Source organism: Danio rerio, chromosome 7, assembly GCF_049306965.1.
Source record: "Danio rerio strain Tuebingen ecotype United States chromosome 7, GRCz12tu, whole genome shotgun sequence".
NCBI lineage: Eukaryota > Metazoa > Chordata > Actinopteri > Cypriniformes > Danionidae > Danio > Danio rerio.
This window is the reverse complement of record NC_133182.1, coordinates 66,624,025-66,643,720: the sequence shown is the minus strand read 5'-3', so window position 1 is coordinate 66,643,720 and position 19,696 is coordinate 66,624,025. Positions and strand designations below refer to the sequence as shown.

The window sequence follows — 19,696 nt, the reverse complement described above, 5'->3', positions numbered from 1 at the left end:
AAATAATCATAGTCTTCCTAGAACAGTCATCTTCATCTTAAAGAATCCCCATTTTTCTTAGAGTGGGTGCCAAAGTAGCTCAGTGGTTAGCACTGTTGTTTCACAGCAAGAACATCACTGGTTGTAATCTTTACTAGACCAGTCGATGTTTCTATGCGGAGTTTACATGTTCTCTCCATGCATACGTGGGTTTCGCCTGGGTTCCCTGGTTTCCTCCCACCGACCAAAGACATGCGTCTTAAGAAAATTGACTAAACCAAATTGTCACCATATTCAAGTTCTTAGCCAACAGCATTTATCCCTCATAATACAATTCATCATTAGCCAGATATAAGATGGGGAGTTCTAGAGATCTACCTGAACACAATCTCCCCTCTTGCCCTACAAATGGGAGAGAACCCAGGGCTTACTTTACTCTAGAAAAGTAAAATAAGTAACATTGTTTTACTTTCCCCACTGGCAAATAATGATTATATATATATATATATATATATATATATATATATATATATATATATAAATCTCACTTAATTGTTACTTATATTTTCTAGAAAACAAAGCTATATTTTTACTTGTCAAGAAAATGGCTGTAAACTTTTAGTATTTTTAAATAATCTGACTACAGGTGGGACAAAAAAAATCTAATTTTGCATTGTACCAAACCTTTCTGAACTGTTACACGACATACAGGTATCCTTACCATTAAAAAACTGCAGTTTGGACATGTGACCATGCTTACTTTGAAATGGATGGATATACCAGGGTATCACCTATGACATGTACAGTTGGTACTCATCAATATACTTGACAAAGTTCGACTGAGCTTACTTAAAGAAGCCACAAGATAAAAGCTTTTGTTATTTGAAAGTCTATCATAGTAAAATTGCCAGGACTGTAGTTTCAGCATAAAGTACTCTTCCTCCACTTTTAGAAAGCTTCTCGGTACAATTGGTTTCATACTGGTTAAAACCAACGAGTCATACCAATAAAGGTATAAAAAGGCACAGTTGCATGTTTTGCATTCACTCTATAGTTTTGATTTTTCTTTTAATTTTTTATTTATTTTTTTTATTTGTTTATTTTTTACAGAAGCACTACATATACAAAGTGGCACTGAGAAGGAAGGGGAAAGATATGACTGATGAGATCTGAAGAGGGCATCATTATGAGCGTATATTTGGAAAACAAACCTATCTGCAAGTCGCGAGGTACGCAAGACTCCTTTTGAATTGTTTTAGAATCAAGTTTCCTCATTTTCTACATAATCAAAGGTACAGTTTTCTGTGAGAAAGACTATAAACAGTACAAAAGCATGGGGTAAAAAAGTACCTTCGCAATTAAAAAGAAAATATAAATAAATCTGATAAATAAGCAACGGATGATATAATGCTAAATGAATCAGTGAGTCGCGAGTGTGTGTGATTCTTTTTCATCCTCGTCAAATCAATATACATAGTCATACTACAATGTCTAGTGTCTGTTTGTAACAAACGCAAGCAGTGGACTTCCATGTTCACAGGGTATGATATTTGTACACTTTTTTTTTTCTTCTTCTTCATAGTAAGTGTAGATTCCCTTTAAACGTGCAATAAAAAGTACATATCTATGTATACAGTTTGTAAGCATCAGAGCACTTCTTTTAAACACGAGTAGTACATACAGACTACAGATCTGGAAGCTGCGAAAAAAGGCAGTCCATTCAAACTCAAGGAATCGTTAACATACAAAAAAATAAACAAAACTACTCAATTGCATTTGAATAATTTACCACCGTTTGTAAAAGCGTGATGACTCCTACTGTAAGTTTACTCCTTGATTTGGGATAGGCCCAAGATGCATGTGTTAGTGTGCATGTGGATTCCACACATGCCACCGAATCGTACGTGAAGGTAATTAAAGCAACATGTGACCTAAAAAAAAGGAGCTTTCCTGTCCCAGTTCTTTGAGACATCATGTCACGTTGTTCCCGATACTTTGGTAATACAGCGGCATTGTGTGTCACATCGGAATCGCTCCTGTCGTGCTGGTAGTCGCCGAACTTTGAATGTGATTGTACAAGTATTCGGTTGACTCTGACTGCTACACGAGGGACACGAGTTCTCATCCTTGATTACTCTTCTGAAGCGTGTGAGATTGAATCTGTTGAATGAGTTTATTGCTCTATTTAACATTCATACTAGGAATGTTACACAGGGCCAGCCCAAGCTCTTCAGCGGGGCGATATTATTAGACTAATTCACCCCAGCAGCATATCCAAATAGTGTTCCTGTGGCTTTATGGGATAATTATAATGTGTATATACAACGCGAGGGGATCTATTTTGTTTGTGTGTGTGTGTGTTTTACTGTTTCAGACCACAAAATAAGCATAGTTTCACACATTTAGAGAAGGATAAGCCACATTTGCACAAACCCATGGCATATAACTGATAATCTCCAGCATGTTCAGAACCTCCATCTACTTCCACGGGTGTATGGGAGCGGGATGGATACGGGATTTTGATGTATGTGTCAAGAGTATGTTTACAGTATTTATATTATATATATATTTATACATGTACAATACTTCACCCACACGACAAAAAAACGTGCATTAGTGGATCTGTGTATGCTTGTGTTCCTTCACGGGTATAAGTGAGGTTGATAGGCACACAGGTAAACTTGCTTCTCGCACTGTGAGTTCATCGTTTACAGCGCGTACGCTGTTCACTTGCGCCATTTTTGTATCTACAAACCCTTGTAAAAGGCTAAAGTTAATGACGACATACAGTAACAAGCACTCTGACATCATCAATGATGAATTTGTTGTCCATCGTTAGCCAGTCATCTTCTTTGTTAATGTGATTGGTCGTCCAGAGAGGACAGTTCAGTCTTTTGACTGATTGCATATGGACAGAATACATCCACATAAAAAAAAAAAAAAAAACGATTAAAAGACAGAACATCTTCTCGGTTCCCATAGCAACAGTTATAAAACTAAAGACAAAAAGCTATAGTCCATCAGATCCATCTCAAGGGGCACACACACTCTTAAGGGGCTAGATGATGCATGCATGTTTATAAAGAGGTCTAGAGAAACCAGGCAGCACTTTGGGGAAGTCTACAGGGCCCGATACGCTAGCAGCAAAAGTAGCACTGATCCACCAGCTTTCCCCTCTCTCCACCTCGGCCACTTCCCCCTTCCTCCAACTCATCCTTTGCGCGCACACACATCTAACAACATGTTATTCCATGGTTTCTACTCGATTTCAGTTTTGTTGCGCAAGCAGTTTTAGGAAAATCCATGTCGCTTTTTTAGTCTTAGGGTTTGGTTTGCTAACAGCATCTCTGACCATGCTGAGTCACTGTCATCGTCCCGTCGTATAGTCGGTGTGTGTCGTTTACAGGTAAACTTCCCGCCTGGTCAGAGTTCCGCATTGCGTCGGCTTGTATTCACCCGTAGGCGCTAGCGGGATCTCCTCAGTTGGGCGAGATGTTTCCTCGCTGGCGGAAAATCCAGCAGAACTAAACGCGTCGTAGGATGAGGAGGAGGATGCCATCTTCTTGTTCAGGAGATTACGGTTACGGTCGCCCAGCAGATGTGAGGGGTCACCGTTGGCAACAGCTAGTGTCTCCTGGCTGCCAGGCTGGTCAGCAATGCTGCCTCCGGGGGAGGTCATGAAGGTGGAGAGTTTGGGAGGGGTGGCCTTGGGCCTGCGTTCAGGCGAGGTGCGCACAGGCATCCAGCAGGCATCCGAGTGGCCGTATTCGTCACACTCCCGCGTGCATTTGCCCGTCATAGCTACGTCAGGCAGGGGCCGAGAGTCTGGGGGAAACAGAGAGAAGGAAGCAGGACTGTTAGTCATGCTGATTAATTTTAAACAGCTGGAGAAAACAAAACACTCAAGTACTGACACTAAAAAAAAAAAAAAAAATATTGTGGTATGTGTCTCATGAAACTGCCTGTGATATTATTGAGGGCCAGATGAGATCTTTAATTGTTATGACCAGCTTTGTGCGTTTCTTTTTTTTTTTTTTTTATGACTGTAAGTTCATGCTTGACACATACCACGTTACACAGAAATGGAAACGTACAAACACAAACAACAACACTTAAAGCTAAAACATAAATTAAACAAAAGGATAAATAATGTGAGCTCTAAAAAGAATACCATGCTTTGAAAACGAGGGGCAATTCTACTGTTTTGTGACTTTTGCTTTCTAACTAATGGCCTGAATCCATCTCTAATGGCTGTTTGTGTGTGCATCTGGTGTGTTTATATGTGAGAGTTGTGTATATGCTGTGTATTTTTTATTTATTTATTTTTTTGGCTAACTACACAGAAGCTATTAAATTTTAGAAAGGATGTACAGAAAAAAAAATTTAAATAAAATAAAAACTTTTTTTCTTGAATAATCCCCTCTTTGGCTTGAGGAAACACCTACAATGTACTTAAAGAACAACATATTGGAGGATTTGCCAGTTAACTGTACATCTATGAAACATAGGTTAAGTTTAAAGGATTACGTAAACGTTTTCTAAAGGCTCTAACTGTCACGCATCTGAGTGATTGCTTGTTTTCCCAGGCTGGGAGAGGAGATCAGTTTTAGATTCACAGCCACGAGTTTCCTTAACATCTCATATCTCTTCTATTCAGATTGTCGACTGAACAAATACTTTCTGTTTACACTTTTAAGCACTCGACAAGCAAACATATAACCATCAGATGCGCAAAAAAAGTCTATGCACAAACACGGCTGAATATGAAGTTCGCTAAGCTGAAGTGCACACAAATACTAAACGCTGAAATCCCTAAACTTTGATGCTAAAGCACAAAGCTGCAGTGTTAGAGATGGTCGGTTAATGACCACATGTGAGGTATGGCACAAGCAAGAGAGGGTGAGTGCAAATCTAAAAACAAAATAATAATAATAATAATAATAAAAATAGAAAGCATGCTGCCTTTTGTTGGAAAGCAAAAATTTAGGTTAATCATGGCTTACTTTTAATGTTCTTTTTCTCCTGCAAAGAAAGAATAGGATATAATCACTGTTCGGTTTCTTCACAGTGTAATGTTATGTAAGACTAATCAATTTAGGAAGAAAAAAAATAGTATTAGACAAGAACAAAACAAAAAAGCATAATGTGCTGCAGTTATCTGAGAATCAATTAATTACATGGTATGTTTGCAAAACAAGTCAGTTCTACAAAGCCCATACTCATTAAGAATTAGAATTTTGTTTGTATTTGTTTACAAGCTAGCAAAACAATTATAAAAATGCATCTGTCACGCAACGAAACATACAATGTATTGTAATGACAGTTAAATCCACATTCATAATAATGGTATTAATATTTATTTATTTATATACATTTTTTTTAAATATACATGCTTATAACATGTTATATACTGACTTATAAATATAAATTAGTCGGTCTAATTCAGGGGTGCCCAAACTTTTTCGAATGAAGGGGCAAAAACCAAATATCATCATTATTTGTGGACCACAGATGAATATACCAAACTATTTTACATTGAAATTGCCATGCTAACTTCCTAATTTTTAGGAAGTTATGAACAAATAAATATGAAAAAATAAATAAATAAATAAATGGAAAACATTACTGTGAATCTTATTAACTAATGCAGTATAACTTTTTGGTGATAACTGCAATACAAACATAATCAATCACATTAATAACACATGGTATTCGAATGCTGAATACACTAGTCAAGCAGAAGTTGCCTTTGCCTTGATTTGCTCTCCAAAGTCTCTGCATTGTCTGCAATGCATCATTTGTACATTTAAAACTAAATCTAATTTAATTTACACCATTTACATTGAAAAAATTCATTTCAAATAGCTTTTTTTTAGCATAACAATAAAACAAACAAATAAAAGCTCCTGTTAAATTTCAAATGACAATCTCTAAACCATTTTCAGATAGCACTGTGGGCTAAATCAAAGGTTACCATGGGACAACTTTAGAGCCTAGTATGGGCATCTCTGGTCTAATTTGATAGAACTGAATATGTTAATGAGTTTTTGTAACTATAACGCAACACCATCTTAACACTGCTGATTGGATCTTTTGAAACACATTAATGATGGGCAAATTATTACTTATAATGAACTTATTTTGTGTGTGTAACATGGGTAACACTTTATAACTACACAATGAATAGTCTATTAAGCATTAGCAAATAGTGAATTCATTATCTGTTAAGCATTAACTCTACATTGATAAATGTTAGTAAGCAGTTTTTACATGCAGATGCAATGCTCGATTCTGTTCTTGACTCTATTCTTGACATGTAAAATGTGCTTAATGGTTGTATTTTCAACATTGTTATTGATTATTTTTTCATGACTAAATTAATTATTGTATGTATACTTATTATTATTTACATATTGCATTATTTACAAATCAATTGCATTTCAGACTATTTGGGGTTTTAGGATCATACAGAATTAGTTAGTAAATAATTAATAAACTAATCATCACTAATTCAAATCCGCAAACATATATATTATTATTCAGACATATATTAATAGTTTGTATTTTAATAAATGCTTTATTAACTCAACTTAATCTAATGTTATGACCTAATCTAAACGGAGGACTATTTATGCTTTATAAATCCCTAATAAATGATAATTAAAGGTTTTACATCAAATTTACAATAAATCTTATCTAAAAAGTAAAATCATTGTAAAGTTTAAACATTGCCAAATAGACCATTTAGAGGGGTGTAAACAATAACAACGGTCCCAACATATTTTCTGTTTTTTTTTTTTTTTTAATTTTTATAGAATCCAAAAAGAGCCACATGTTGATAAATAATGCTATAATCAATGTTTTACATTAAGCTAGGATTAAATTGCCTTTTGTAAGAGTTATGTAATAGTTTGATAACAAGCAAGAAATGTTCATGGGCGAATGACATGACCACATTGAAATGGATATTAACAGAAGTGTCAATTGGATAAAACAACAGCAATATAATATATTTAACAAAATAGTATGATGCAAAAGTTATTAAGCAATGTTTAAACTGCACAGTAATATTATTCTAGTTAAGATTGCAAAGATTTATTTTTCATTAAAAACGGTTTACTTTGTGTATCTTTAAATGCATAGAAATGAATAAAGTGATTTATTTTCTCTTTTTTTCTGTTTAGAATATAACTGAGCTTTTGATTGTCATTTATAAGGGATTCATAAAGCATGAGCGGTCCTCACTTTAGTTAAGTTAATAAAGCATTTATTAACATGGAAATTAACTATTAGCATATGCCTGATTAATTAGATATATACATGAATTCAATAGTTTTTAATAATTTACTTACATTCTGAATAATCTTTAAAAACCAGCTACTTTTATCAAATAACTGGTTTGTGAATGATGCAATACCTAAATTATTAATGAAAAATAATAATTAACAAAGTATGAAAATAAAGTCAAGAATAGAGCATTTGTATCAAGTGTTGTTAACTTACCGACTTTGTCGATATATTTAACGACATTTCAGACAAAAGTGCCACATCTATTGACTTTTTGTGTGTTACTGGAGATGTTTCATTGATATGCATTTATAATGTGTAGTGGTAATAGAAATACCCCTTTATTAACCATAGGCTGCTAAACAAACAGAAACGGTAAGTAATGATGTTAGTAATATGCAAGTTGACGTAATCTAGCGACATTTAACGAGAATTCCGGCAGAGCTTAGTGCCTTTTCATTGAAAAAAGTTGGCAACACTGTTTGTATCTGCAGTTGTAATCTACTAACATCTGTAAATGCGCAGTTATTGCTTAACAGATAATTAACAAGCTATTTGTTAATGCTTAATAAATGATTCATAGTAGCCTATGTAGTTATTACAAAGTGTTACCGGAACATGTATTTTGTAAAATGTAGAAATGCAGATACATGTATATGTAAATATTGATGTAACTGCTATCATAATACATTATACGTTTTGATGTGTCTTTATAGATACATATATATAAATGTCAGGCTTGATTATAAATACTTCTGAACAGAGCTATAATTCATTATGAGCATGGACTTTAAAGAAAGGGTTACTGAAGGTCTTCTACGATGCACCATACAACGATATTCATTGACAGATTAACCAAAATTGAGAGTGAGAAAAGAAACAAGCACATCTACAAACATGACGCTCGACAAATTGACATTATTAAGCCATTCAGTTTCAAGAAATCAGTGCTGTGAAAAGAATAGAGCGCTATCTTTGGCGTTCTTCAGTCACCGATAATAAATCGCTTACATTTAAACCCCCTCAGTCTTTCAATACTGTTAGTTGCCACAAACCAATATAGCATTCTTGTCTGGTTACAACCTCTCGCTGACCTTAAGCAAACCCCCAAATACATCCTTCTGACCTCAAGGCCTGTCTATAATGTCTGCAGAGCTGCTGTTAGCTTTAGCTGTGGTCAATGCGGTGTGGTTGCCTTGTGGGCATGGAAGGGTTAGTTGGGCCTGACTTAGACTCCTGACCACAGAAAGAGTTCACTGGTGCTTCCTGTGTGCTTTTTATGAGGCTGGATTACTGCCCAGTGTCTAGAGAGAGGTGTGAATGTACGTTCTCCCCACAAAGCTCTGTCATGCACCAATGAACGCCCAGTCAAGCGACGATACCTCAATAGCACTAATAACAAAGATGAGTGTAGGCTCCGATCTGCAGAACGTCGATATGCCAGGGCAATGTTAATGCTTCAGACAGGGATTACAAAATGGCTGGATAAATCTTATATGACAGTTAATGTGTTCAAAGAGGCATTAAAGACTGTAACAGGTTATTCACATACACAACTGTCAAGAGAACATCAGCACCCATCTCTTTAAAACATTGGCTTAAGTCTTTGTAAGAAAGTAGAGGAGGGAAGAAAATCTAATGTAATTTGAAAGCGGTACGACTTTCTTCCATCTATCAAACACAATGAGAGAGAGGGAGGAAAAAAAGTGCTGGATGCTCTCTAATACATACAGTTATAAAGCTACTTCAAGCTAAAAAAATCCTAAAATGATCATAAAGAGTTGTATAGTCATTTTAGAGACATAATTATTCAGACTTTTGTGATCTGGTTCAAGTTTAAAACGATAAGGAAATTGGCCCCTTTAAATGGATGCAAAGATAAGCTAGACATTTAGGGTGCACTCACATTAGTCTATCCGAACCGTGCCCCGGCATATTCCCCGGTTCGTTTGACAATTGTTAGTGCTCTAAAACAGAAGACGCAACGTAATTTTTAAGAGACTGTTTCATATGAATTTATTAATCATTCTTACTTTTTCAATGAGCACAAGCTGTCATAGTTCATCAAAGATGCAAATCCCTCGCTGCATATCAGCAGACCTCCTAATACGCGCAGCACTATGACAATTTATGATAATTTATGAGCGTCAAAAGTTTTGGATCTGTTCGGCAAAATATTTGACTACGTAAACCTGCATATCAAATGACCTAAACTAATATAAAACAATAGAACTAAAGCAACAGTTGTATCATTGATGACGTAAGCATGTTCAGGCTCGGAAGGTAAAGATGCAGTGTAAGCACTGAGAGCACTTTCCCATAAAGCAGTGATGAAGATATAATGTTCTGCAAGTGATCTCCTGACAATACACACATTCAAGATCACAGATTTAGCCACTTATGTCCAGAGCAGTTAAGAAAAAAAATAAAAAATAGAAACCTACAAAACTGAACCACCTAAAAAAAGAATAGTGTGTTTTAAATGGTTTTAAATGTTTGTATGTGTCTCTCTCACAATTGATTACATTCTGAATACTGTTGGTTGCTGCCTTCTATGGTAGGAGGTAAATTATTACTACAATATGCAAGTCAGCTGGTGCCAGCAACCAGCATTTTTCAAAATATCTTCTTTTGTAATTAACAGATAAAAGAAACTCGAATTTGGTTTGAACAAATGAATGGGTGAGTAAACGATGGCAGATTTTTCATTTTTTGATGAACTATCCCTTTAAACGCCTCACATGATTAGGGGGCTAATCCTGCCGAATGTGCTTTTTGTGTTGAGAGGCGCAACTTTTGAATGGTTTACTAAGAGCCGTGAGCGTTTTGCGTGCTGCTTATGCGCCCTGTACACCTCCCATTTTAATTGCCTGCTGTGCCTCGTGTTTTGGCCGCTGGGTGCTGTGTGCTCGCAGTTGAAAAAGTAAACTCTGAGTGGAAAAATCGGGGAACGTCACTCAGGTGTTTTTCAATGTCCAACTCTCTATCACTCTCTATCAAGGACGGAGCAAGTACTCTCTGTTCATTGTTTATGTTTTGCAGCTTCTGCTAATATTACAATTGTATCAATAGCAATATAGTGGTTGCCTAGCGACATAAAAAGCGCACTGCACTTTTTTTTTTTTTGTCATCAAAAAAGGTAGAATAGTGTGCTTGCATTTTTAAAGCAGAAAAATGTGTTGGGTGTGATTGGTCCCTAATTTAAATTATCAGTATGAAAGTGTAAGTAAATTGTGAGGAAGAAAGAGAATTGGCTTCACGTGTATTTGCAATAAGGATAATTGTGTTAATTTTAAACTACATGTCTAGCACTTCAATGCCAAAATAGGGTTTGTGCTGTCATGAATAGTGAGTAAATCTAGCCCCATGACTTAAATCATCTGATACAAAGCTAAAGCATAATTTCAAAGAATCAAAATTTCATCCTATTATTATTATTATTTATTTATTAATTTTTTTATCTATTGTAAAATGCATTAATTCATTTTCCTTCTGCTTAGTTTCTATTTCAGAAGTTGCCACAGCGGTTTGAACCAGCAACTCTGCTAGCATGTTTTACGCAGTGGATACCCTTTCAGCCGCAACCCAGTATTGGGAAACACTTTACAAACTCATTCACACACACATACAAAGTCATACATTAAAAACCTTTTTGTTGACACAATTCCAATTTAGCACATGTGTTTGGAAACCGAAGCACCTGGAGAAAGCCAACGCCAACATGGGGAGAAGATACAAATTCCACACAGAAATACCATCTGACCCAGTGGGGGCTCAAACCAACGACCTTCTTGCTGTGAGGTGACTTTGCTAACCACTAAGCCACCGTGTTGCCCCCTATTGTAAAATAATAGTTATACCAGGTTTACAAAATGCAGGCAGACAAAATAATCATAATCTCTTATGTTGAGTAGGGAGAGATCAAATATTACTGTTCCATATTTCTTTTTCTCTTTCTTTCTTTTTCTCTTTCTTTTTTTCTTTCTTTCTTTCTTTCTTTCTTTCTTTCTTTTTTTTCTTTCTTTCTTTCTACATCTAGACTCCCATCAGCCCATAATTCTGTCCACATAGACCTCCAAGTCCAGCCAGCTTTCATTGTTTAGTTGATGAACATTTCCTGCCAATCAGCCCGTCAGACCACTTGCACATTTCCACGGCTTCACAACTCCTATGCCTGGCTCTCAGACCGCTTAGGCCCCTCAAGGCCGTACATTGGCTTTTCATCTATCGCTTACTACGCCATCTTCAGCGACTGTTTCCTCCAGTGAAAAACAACAAAAGAAGCGGCATGCGTGAGAGCGCTACTTCATTAGCACTCCTCACACCGCTGCCATACAGCCTGTTACTGGAGGCTACACTTCTGTTTTTACCATTCTAGATCTGTAACATTATTATACACTGAAATTTCACACAAAAAAAAAGTCGTCATTGAAAGCTCACAATGAACTATGAAGTACGGTTTTACTTCAGCATGGAAAATGTTTTGAAAATGGGCCTTGAATGTCAGATTGATAGATGAATTTATTTATAGAATTATGTGATTTATTCTTCTTATGTGATCATTCAAGGAGTATTCTAACATTCCTTCCTTAATTTTTCTTCAGCTAAGTGCCTTTATTAACCTGGGGTTGCTACAGCGGAATGAACTACCAACTTATCCAGCATATGTTTTACAGAGCCAATGTCCTTCTAGCTGCAACCTAGTGCTAGTAAACATCCATATGCTCTTGCATTCACACTCATACACTATGGGCAATTTAGATTATTCAATTCACCTATAGCGCATGTCTTTGGACTGTGGGGGAAACCAGAGCACCTGGAGGAAACCAATGTGAACACAGGGAGAACATGCAAACTCCACACAGAAATGCCAACTGACCCAGTCGAGACTTGAACCAGCAACCTTCTTGCTGTGAGAGGACAGTGCTAACCACTGATCCACCATGTTGCATTTTAATACTGAAGATTAGAATATTAGATAGTTTTCTGTTTAGTGTTTGTTATTTTTCCCCCTAGCCTTTTTGCAAATAAGCTCAAATTCCGTTTTCCCCCGCTCTCGTTTGTGCTCCTATTTTAAGTTCTGTTCTAAGAACAGTTTTGTCCAGTAATCTCATTGCCAATGGAAAAGAACACTGTCTGATTTTAGGCTGCAGTTAATGCAATATAACAGCATGTAATTGTGATTTGCACAATCTCTGTCTCTCTTCCATCTCATTATAGAGGTAAGATGGAGACCATTTAAAATGTCATTCAAAGACGCACTCTGAAGCAGTAATAATTCAAAGCATTTAGATGAGGGCAGACACAGGTCAAACATGCATTGAGATAAATTCAATCATTGCTTGAATGACTCTGCCTCCACCTTGTTTCATTTCAATGAACATCTTACAAGAGTGAATAAGTCAGACTGAAATCTGCTGATCCATTTTTATTCATCTCTCTCTTTTGAGTTGTTTTTTTCTAAATATTTGAACAAATGCAACAAAAGGGCTTTTGCCTGACTTGTATGCATTAGATGCAAAATGTTTAACCAAGGGGCATCTCAGCCTTTTCCCAAAACTGCATTACTGGTCAAAAGTTTGGGGTCAGTAGGATTTTAAAAATGTTTTAAAATAAGCTTCTCCTGCTCACCATGGCTGCATTTATTTCATCAAAAAAGCAGTGCAAAGTCGGCGCCAGTGGTGTAGTGGTTAGTGTGTCGACACATGCACTCCGGTGCTTACTGCGACCCAATTTTCGCCTTGTGGTCCTGTGTCTATCCTTCCCCTCTCTCTGCTCCCAATGTTTTCCTGTCAATTCTCTCTACTTTTATATTCAAAAATAAAGTTGAAAACCCCAAAAATTAATAATAAAAATAATTGAAAAATGAATAAAAATTGTAAAATTGTGAAATGTCTTTGCACTAAAAAAATAACAGTTCAAAATTAGTTTATCATTTAATTTAACTATTTAGATTAAATTTTAAATAAGAAAACAGTTACTAACAGATTGTTATTAATATTTTATTATTATTATTATTATTATTATTATTATTTTACATTTAACAAATGCGGCCTTGATAAACAGAATAATTTTCTTTAAAAAAAAAAAAAAAAAAAAAAAAAAACGGACGCCAAACTTTTGACCGGTAGTGTACATTTTCTGAATTGTTGAATTTGTCGTTATACAGTATTTGGTTCTGTGTGTAAAGGACTGTAACATTGTCACGGTTGGAGGTTGTGCACACTTCCCGGTGTGTCTTTGTTATTGTTTGTTTTGTTTGGTTTCATTCATGTGTGTTGTAGTGGCTTTGTTTTTGGTCATGTGATTGATTGTTTTGCCGATCAGCTGTGCTGATCATTCACAACAGCTGTGGCTAATTATCAAGCCTATATCTAAACGCTGGGTTTTGTATCATGGATCCTTTTCACAAGACTGTTATGACACATTTAACAGTTATCAGCATTAAATTATTGAAAGTGTTTAATATGAATATATTTTTTTTAAACAAATGAGCATATATATATATATATATATATATATATATATATATATAGTCTCACACATTTTTTTTTTCTTTCATTTTTCTGAAAGTCTTTTCTGAACATCATCATGGAGTTTTTGTTTCAACTATGACAACTTCCACAACTGAGAAACCTGTTACTCTGTTTCATAATAGGACGCTCTGTATTTTCGGAATGCTAGCTGTTTTCCAGATAGCTAGTGATCTGGACTTCACAGGGTCTTCACAGGGTCTTCGATACAGCATTACGTTTACTTTTTGTAATTTGATCTACAGTATATTTTGAACTGTTTGTCCTTCCACTAGTCATTAAAAACCTTGCATCGTGGATCCTTTAGTTATTTCGGGGATTGTGACAAAAGTAGTAGCTGTAGTTTGTATAACTATTTTATGTCAAAAGACAAAATCTCATAAAGTTTGACAAAATGAAATCTCTATACATTTAACCTAATGTTTGCTAACACAAACTCAAAGTACATTTTGTTGCTACTATAAAATACTGTTTAATATTTGTTGAAAAGAAAATGTAAATTTAGTCTGACAATGGAAATATGGTGGAATATTTAAACTAATATAACAGTCAGGATATCAATACATACCCACACATGCACTTTTAACCTTTTTCCTCATTTATTGATGGAAATATATCATTAACAAAGACAATTGGCTTCAAATGTTGCATGTTTTAACCCTCCGGAGTTGGTAACTGTGTCTTCGCGGTTTGAGGCTACTTCTCCTGATAATGCAGAAAAGAACTTAAATTACACTCTCAGTTTTGATAATACAGATAAGACCAATATATCAATCGAATCCATTAAGTATCTACTTTCTTTGTGTACACTCACAACAACAACAAAAGTGTGTGCTTTTGCAAAATAACAAAAATAAACAATGTATCCATTCTTTGTTTTTTCTCTGCGCAAACTGTTTTTAGAAATGCGTCACTAAAATGCGTTGAAACTCCGCTAAAACTAAACACACAGGCATGGGATATAAATCTGTAGAAAGCTTCTACTTTAAAATACAGCGAGTGCAGGTTGCTAGCAAACGTTGTTTGATAAAGTAATCAGTATGAAACCAACATTATGTCTAGTTTCTCAGTCTGAGCTCATGTTTTTTTTTGGCCACTGTTTTGTAAATGAAAAATAAATGTCACAATTGCAGACATGGATTCAACCACTCACTTCAGAGAAGAAACATCTATGGTCCTGCAAACCCAAAAGGGTATTTCTTCTTTTCATATCCTCTTCTAAAATCCCCAAGCCTTTAAATTTGACCCCAAGTCACTTTTATACCATAAAAAGTGAGGCTTTTGGAAACAGCAAACAAAAGGGACCATACTTGCTCCTCTATCCTGGGGCAAAGCAACCGTCGCTGGACTGTAGAGTTGCCGGAAACGCATGCAGCTCTGTGGCACGCTAACTGTCACTCTGTATAGTGGGGTTTTCTGCCGACGGGGGCTCGGAGTATAATGCCTGCCATTTTCCACAGCCAGTCCTTTTGAATAACTCAAAAGAAACATCCACTCTTCTCCGACGGAGGGTTTGAAAACGAGAGATCAGGGGAACGGCGGGAGGGGGGGAGTGGGGGGAACGGAAGATACGGCTCTCAGAGCTATTCTGTGAGTTAATTACGTGTGGACAAAAGTGGATTCCCTGGCGCAGTTGGAGCTCTGCTGTTGTGAGGCTGGTGGCAGGGTTCTGGAAAGCTGTAAGTGGGCCAGAGGCTCAGCTAATTGACAGGGATATGAGGATTTTGTAATCTATGTGTTTGGGTGTGTGTGTGAGTGTGTGTGTGTGTGTGTGTGTGTGTGTGTGTTTGTGTGTGTGTGTGTGCACACGTGTGGGTATTTTGTCCTACTGTTTAATGCTTTGGTTTTCTAGAGCGCATGAATGTGCTTGCGCGTGAAAGCATTAGTTGTCCTTCTATATTTTTAGCGCTCTGCGTGTGCATGTGTTTTCATCTTCTGCAAGTTAAGCCTCGTCCCTTAGAGGCCAGCTGAACTACAGGCTGCTCTTTTGCTCTCTGTTTTCCGGATGGGAGGCCCTGCCAAAACATAACTGCCAGCCAGAACTGCTGACCCCTCTGTCCAATCTCTGTGTGTGTCTGTGAGAGAGAGAGATGAGGGTAGCAGACGCTACGAATTCTCAGCACAAGTCCACAAGATTAGCCAATAGATATATGGCATTTGCTGAAGGGTGTCTGCAACATGCGTTCATGCAATCCACAACACCGTGTCAGTGTTATGCAATCTCACAAATACTCATCTTAATGCAAATCATCATGAATTTCTTCCGTCTTCCACTTTTTTAAAGGTAGCTAGTTAAAAACAAATAATTAAGTCAAAGTTTGGTTAAATTCGGCACATATAAATTATTTGCAATCAGTTACCTTAACAAAATTAAGTACATTTTATAATTTTTTTTTTTTTTTTTTATTAGTGCACATAATTATACATTTTAGGGAATGCCTGTGCTTTTGTCCATACAGTGAAAACATCCCCCCCATCCTCATTGAGGGTTTAATCTTTGAAATCAAATTCAGTAAATAATGATGTTTTCATTTAATATTTTTTATTTATTCATTTACTTTTTATTATTTATTTATTTATTTATTTTAATAATTTTTTTAAGAAAAAAAATCATTGATATTTATTAAATAAAACTATATCTTAGACTGACGGCATTGCAATGTGGGAGGATGTTCAGTTAAGTCTACCACAGAAATATAATATAAACAGTGCGCAGCAAATATGAGTACACCCCCCCCCACACAAATCTCTTATTTAAATTCATATTTTCTATAGGATAATTTGCAATATTATATTTGTGCATATACATTAGTTTAGTCAGCTTACCTAACAAAACAACTTACAATAATAGTTCAAAAATTAGTACACCCACATTTATATGTAAGGGAAAAATATAAAATACAATTTTCAAAAATAGCAAAAAAAAAAAAAAATAAATACATCAAAATAAGAGAAAAAAAACATTTTGTTGAAATGTTGTAGTTTGTATTTTTTGTTTTTTGCAATATTTTGTGTTAATTTGATTTTATTATATTTCCATTTCTAGAGATGTTTGGTAACAAAAATATTATTTTAATACATATTTCTGTTTAATACATCTGTTTTGTTCAAATGTGCCTATATATATAGATAGTGGGGAGTGGGTATTTTAAATCAAAGCAGCTGAGAAAGAGGAGAGCGAGCACCTGTCAGAGCCACATACTGACTAAAACTGAGGTGGAAATCCTTGATTTTTAAAATATTTTAAGAGTGCTTTTTTTAAAATTCAAACACCCATATTTGCTCTTTAACGAGACAATAAAAGTCATTCTGCCCTGAAGTGTTTGAATGCTGTGTCAATCCACGGATGGATCAGCTGATAGACGCGTCTTTCTCCTTGGTGTCAGTGTATCAAGTGTCTTGCAAACCAATGATCATTACAACCTAACATAAACATAATAGCAAATCAGAAGTCTTTAAGAATCCACTCAACAGTATTCAGATATACAAGTGGGAGATGCTACTATATATATATATATATATATATATATATATATATATATATATATATATATATATATATATATTGTGTACAAACTTGTACCAAAGTTGGTTCTGCTGACAACACTACTAGTTCTGCGACCCATCTTGACCGAATGATGCAGAAGCAGCTCTTCAGACACCAAATGTGTCACCAAAGTAAAACCAGGAAAATCAATCCAGAAGTTGAAATTACTAGGGAACAGCTCAGAATTATCCAGTTGTTCCCTACAATTAAAACTAACAGATGCTTATGTTATCATAATTGATGTTCGACACACACAAATCTGTTAATCTCCGAAATTTTAGCTGAGGGTTTCATGACTCCTCAACAAACTGAGTCTGAGCAATAACAACATCAGCTGTGAACAAAACAAAAATATGATTTAACCACAAGAAACAACTTTCTTTCTATCAGTTGCACTGGCAGCTCCTCAGCCCTGTAGCATTATGGGCAAAATGTCAACTTGTTTCACCTATCAGAATCTCAGCAGATGCAGTTCATCATACTTGTATTGTTTGCCTATTGTGTCACGGAGTCTTGCTGACATTTTGTTTTTCTGCGTACGGTGCAGTAAGGAAATACACATATCGTAACACAATCCTTCCATTTATGTGCAACATTGGCAGTCTGTTCTTCTGTTAATGCTCTAGTGTGTTTCTCCTGCATCTAAATAACTAATCGGCATCACACTCTTTCTCTTAGTGAGATTAAAACCTCTCTTTAACACATCTGTCCTAATAGGGCATCACGGGTTGCATATTTTCATTAGGAGGCATCTGCACAAGCTTTTTTTTACCCACCAGACACTACTGAAAAAGCTGAGGGAAAAGAAAAATGAGAGAGACTGTTCTTTTCTTCCCAGTTAGTGCTGTCCATTTGATTCAATAATGCTGGACTGTCCTTGTAGACTCATTAGGCTGCTGATCTAATGTTCTCTCTGCCACTTTTTCTATTTCTTTGCACACAGTGGTCATCTAGACTAAAGCCAACACATCTATCAGCAGACATCACCTTTATGTGACCCAATAAAGTGTATGGACACTTACAGTAAGTGACAACAAATACCAAACAGTGCAATATTCTAAAGTATCTTAATCCTTTCAGGCATTGATGTATTAGATTAGTTTTGATTTAATTTATTAGTTTGCTTATTTAAATTATTCATTCATTATTTATTTATTTATTTATTTATTTTTGTTTTTTTTTTGGCTTTATTAATCAGGGGTCACCACCGCCAACTTATCCATATGTTTTACGCAGCGGATGCCCTTCCAGCCACAACCCAACACTGGGAAATGCCCATTCACTCTTGCATTCGCACAAATACAATGCACTGTAAAAAAATATGTGATCAATTAGTCCTGACAGCATACGTTTTTAATTAATTGTAACTTAATAAATTGAGTTATTTATGTTCTAACTTAATTTTATAAGTTAAGCAGACTGTTTTAAGTCAGTTTAACATAATATAAGTTTAATGGGCTTAATTAATTTGATTCAGCTCAAAAATTTAAGGATTTTATTAATTGATTAATTTATTTTATTTTATTGTATTTATTTATTTTTTTATTTTTTTATTTATTTTTTGTTTTGTTTTAATTTTGTTCCAATTTAGCCCGTTTAATTCCTGTATAGATCATGTGTTTGGGGGAAATCGGAGCACTCAGACGAAACCCGTACGAACACAGGGGAACATTTTTTAATAGTTTAAAGTCATATATTTTCAGGGTTTGTGTTGTAGATTACATTACAAAAAACTTGCAATAATATAATAATAAACTTGTAATAAACTGACAGTTTTTTTTTGTTTTTTTTACAGACTTATTTCTCTATATATTATATCTTATACAATATATTATTTTAAACTATTAAAACATCAATAAATGTCACTTTGTTAAACTGTAAAGTTAAATTTTTAACATTAAAAGCGACAGAGCAGAAATTAAGGTTCCATAATTCAATTCACAACCATAAATAAATGGAAACACCAACGCAATTTTGCAACTTTTTGATTTAGTGGCTAATTCGTAAAAACTTAAAACGTACTGTACAATCTAATCTGTACTATTTAGTACGATTTGTTCATCACCAAATGACGGTTGGGGTTAGAGGTGGGGTTGGGCACTAATTAGCTCAATTAGCCACAAAACTGACAAAATGTAAAATACTTACGTTTCCTCGTGAAATCAGGCTGAAAACACTGGTAAATCATAAACTATGAAAACTGTCAATTAACAGATTTTTTAATTGTTTTTTTATTATTATTATTAGACTTGTGCCATATTGAAATAAAAAAAAGAAAAAAAAAATAGAGAAAGTATGTTCCATCTTATAAAAGCATTACATTACATGACAACCATGTTTGTATTGCTAC

General features: G+C 35.2%; 1 protein-coding gene across 5 annotated transcripts in view; it reads right to left on the bottom strand.

Moving 5' to 3' along the window:
• Nucleotides 1–529: 529 nt before the first annotated feature.
• The window catches only part of pcdh7b (protocadherin 7b), a 251,783-nt gene continuing 232,616 nt past the window's right edge, over nucleotides 530–19,696 (bottom strand). For 2 of the 5 annotated variants that reach the window (XM_021478011.3, XM_068222304.2), the window contains 2 exons: nucleotides 4,983–5,001; nucleotides 1,033–3,804 (listed from right to left, as the gene is read on the bottom strand). In XM_021478011.3, the coding sequence (XP_021333686.1) occupies nucleotides 4,985–5,001 (17 nt within the window). In that variant the 3' untranslated portion in view covers nucleotides 1,033–3,804; nucleotides 4,983–4,984. Of the gene's footprint in view, nucleotides 3,805–4,982; nucleotides 5,002–19,696 lie in introns of all 5 variants that reach the window. The other 3 variants (XM_021478010.3, XM_021478012.3, NM_001365653.1) reach the window with 2 other exon arrangements.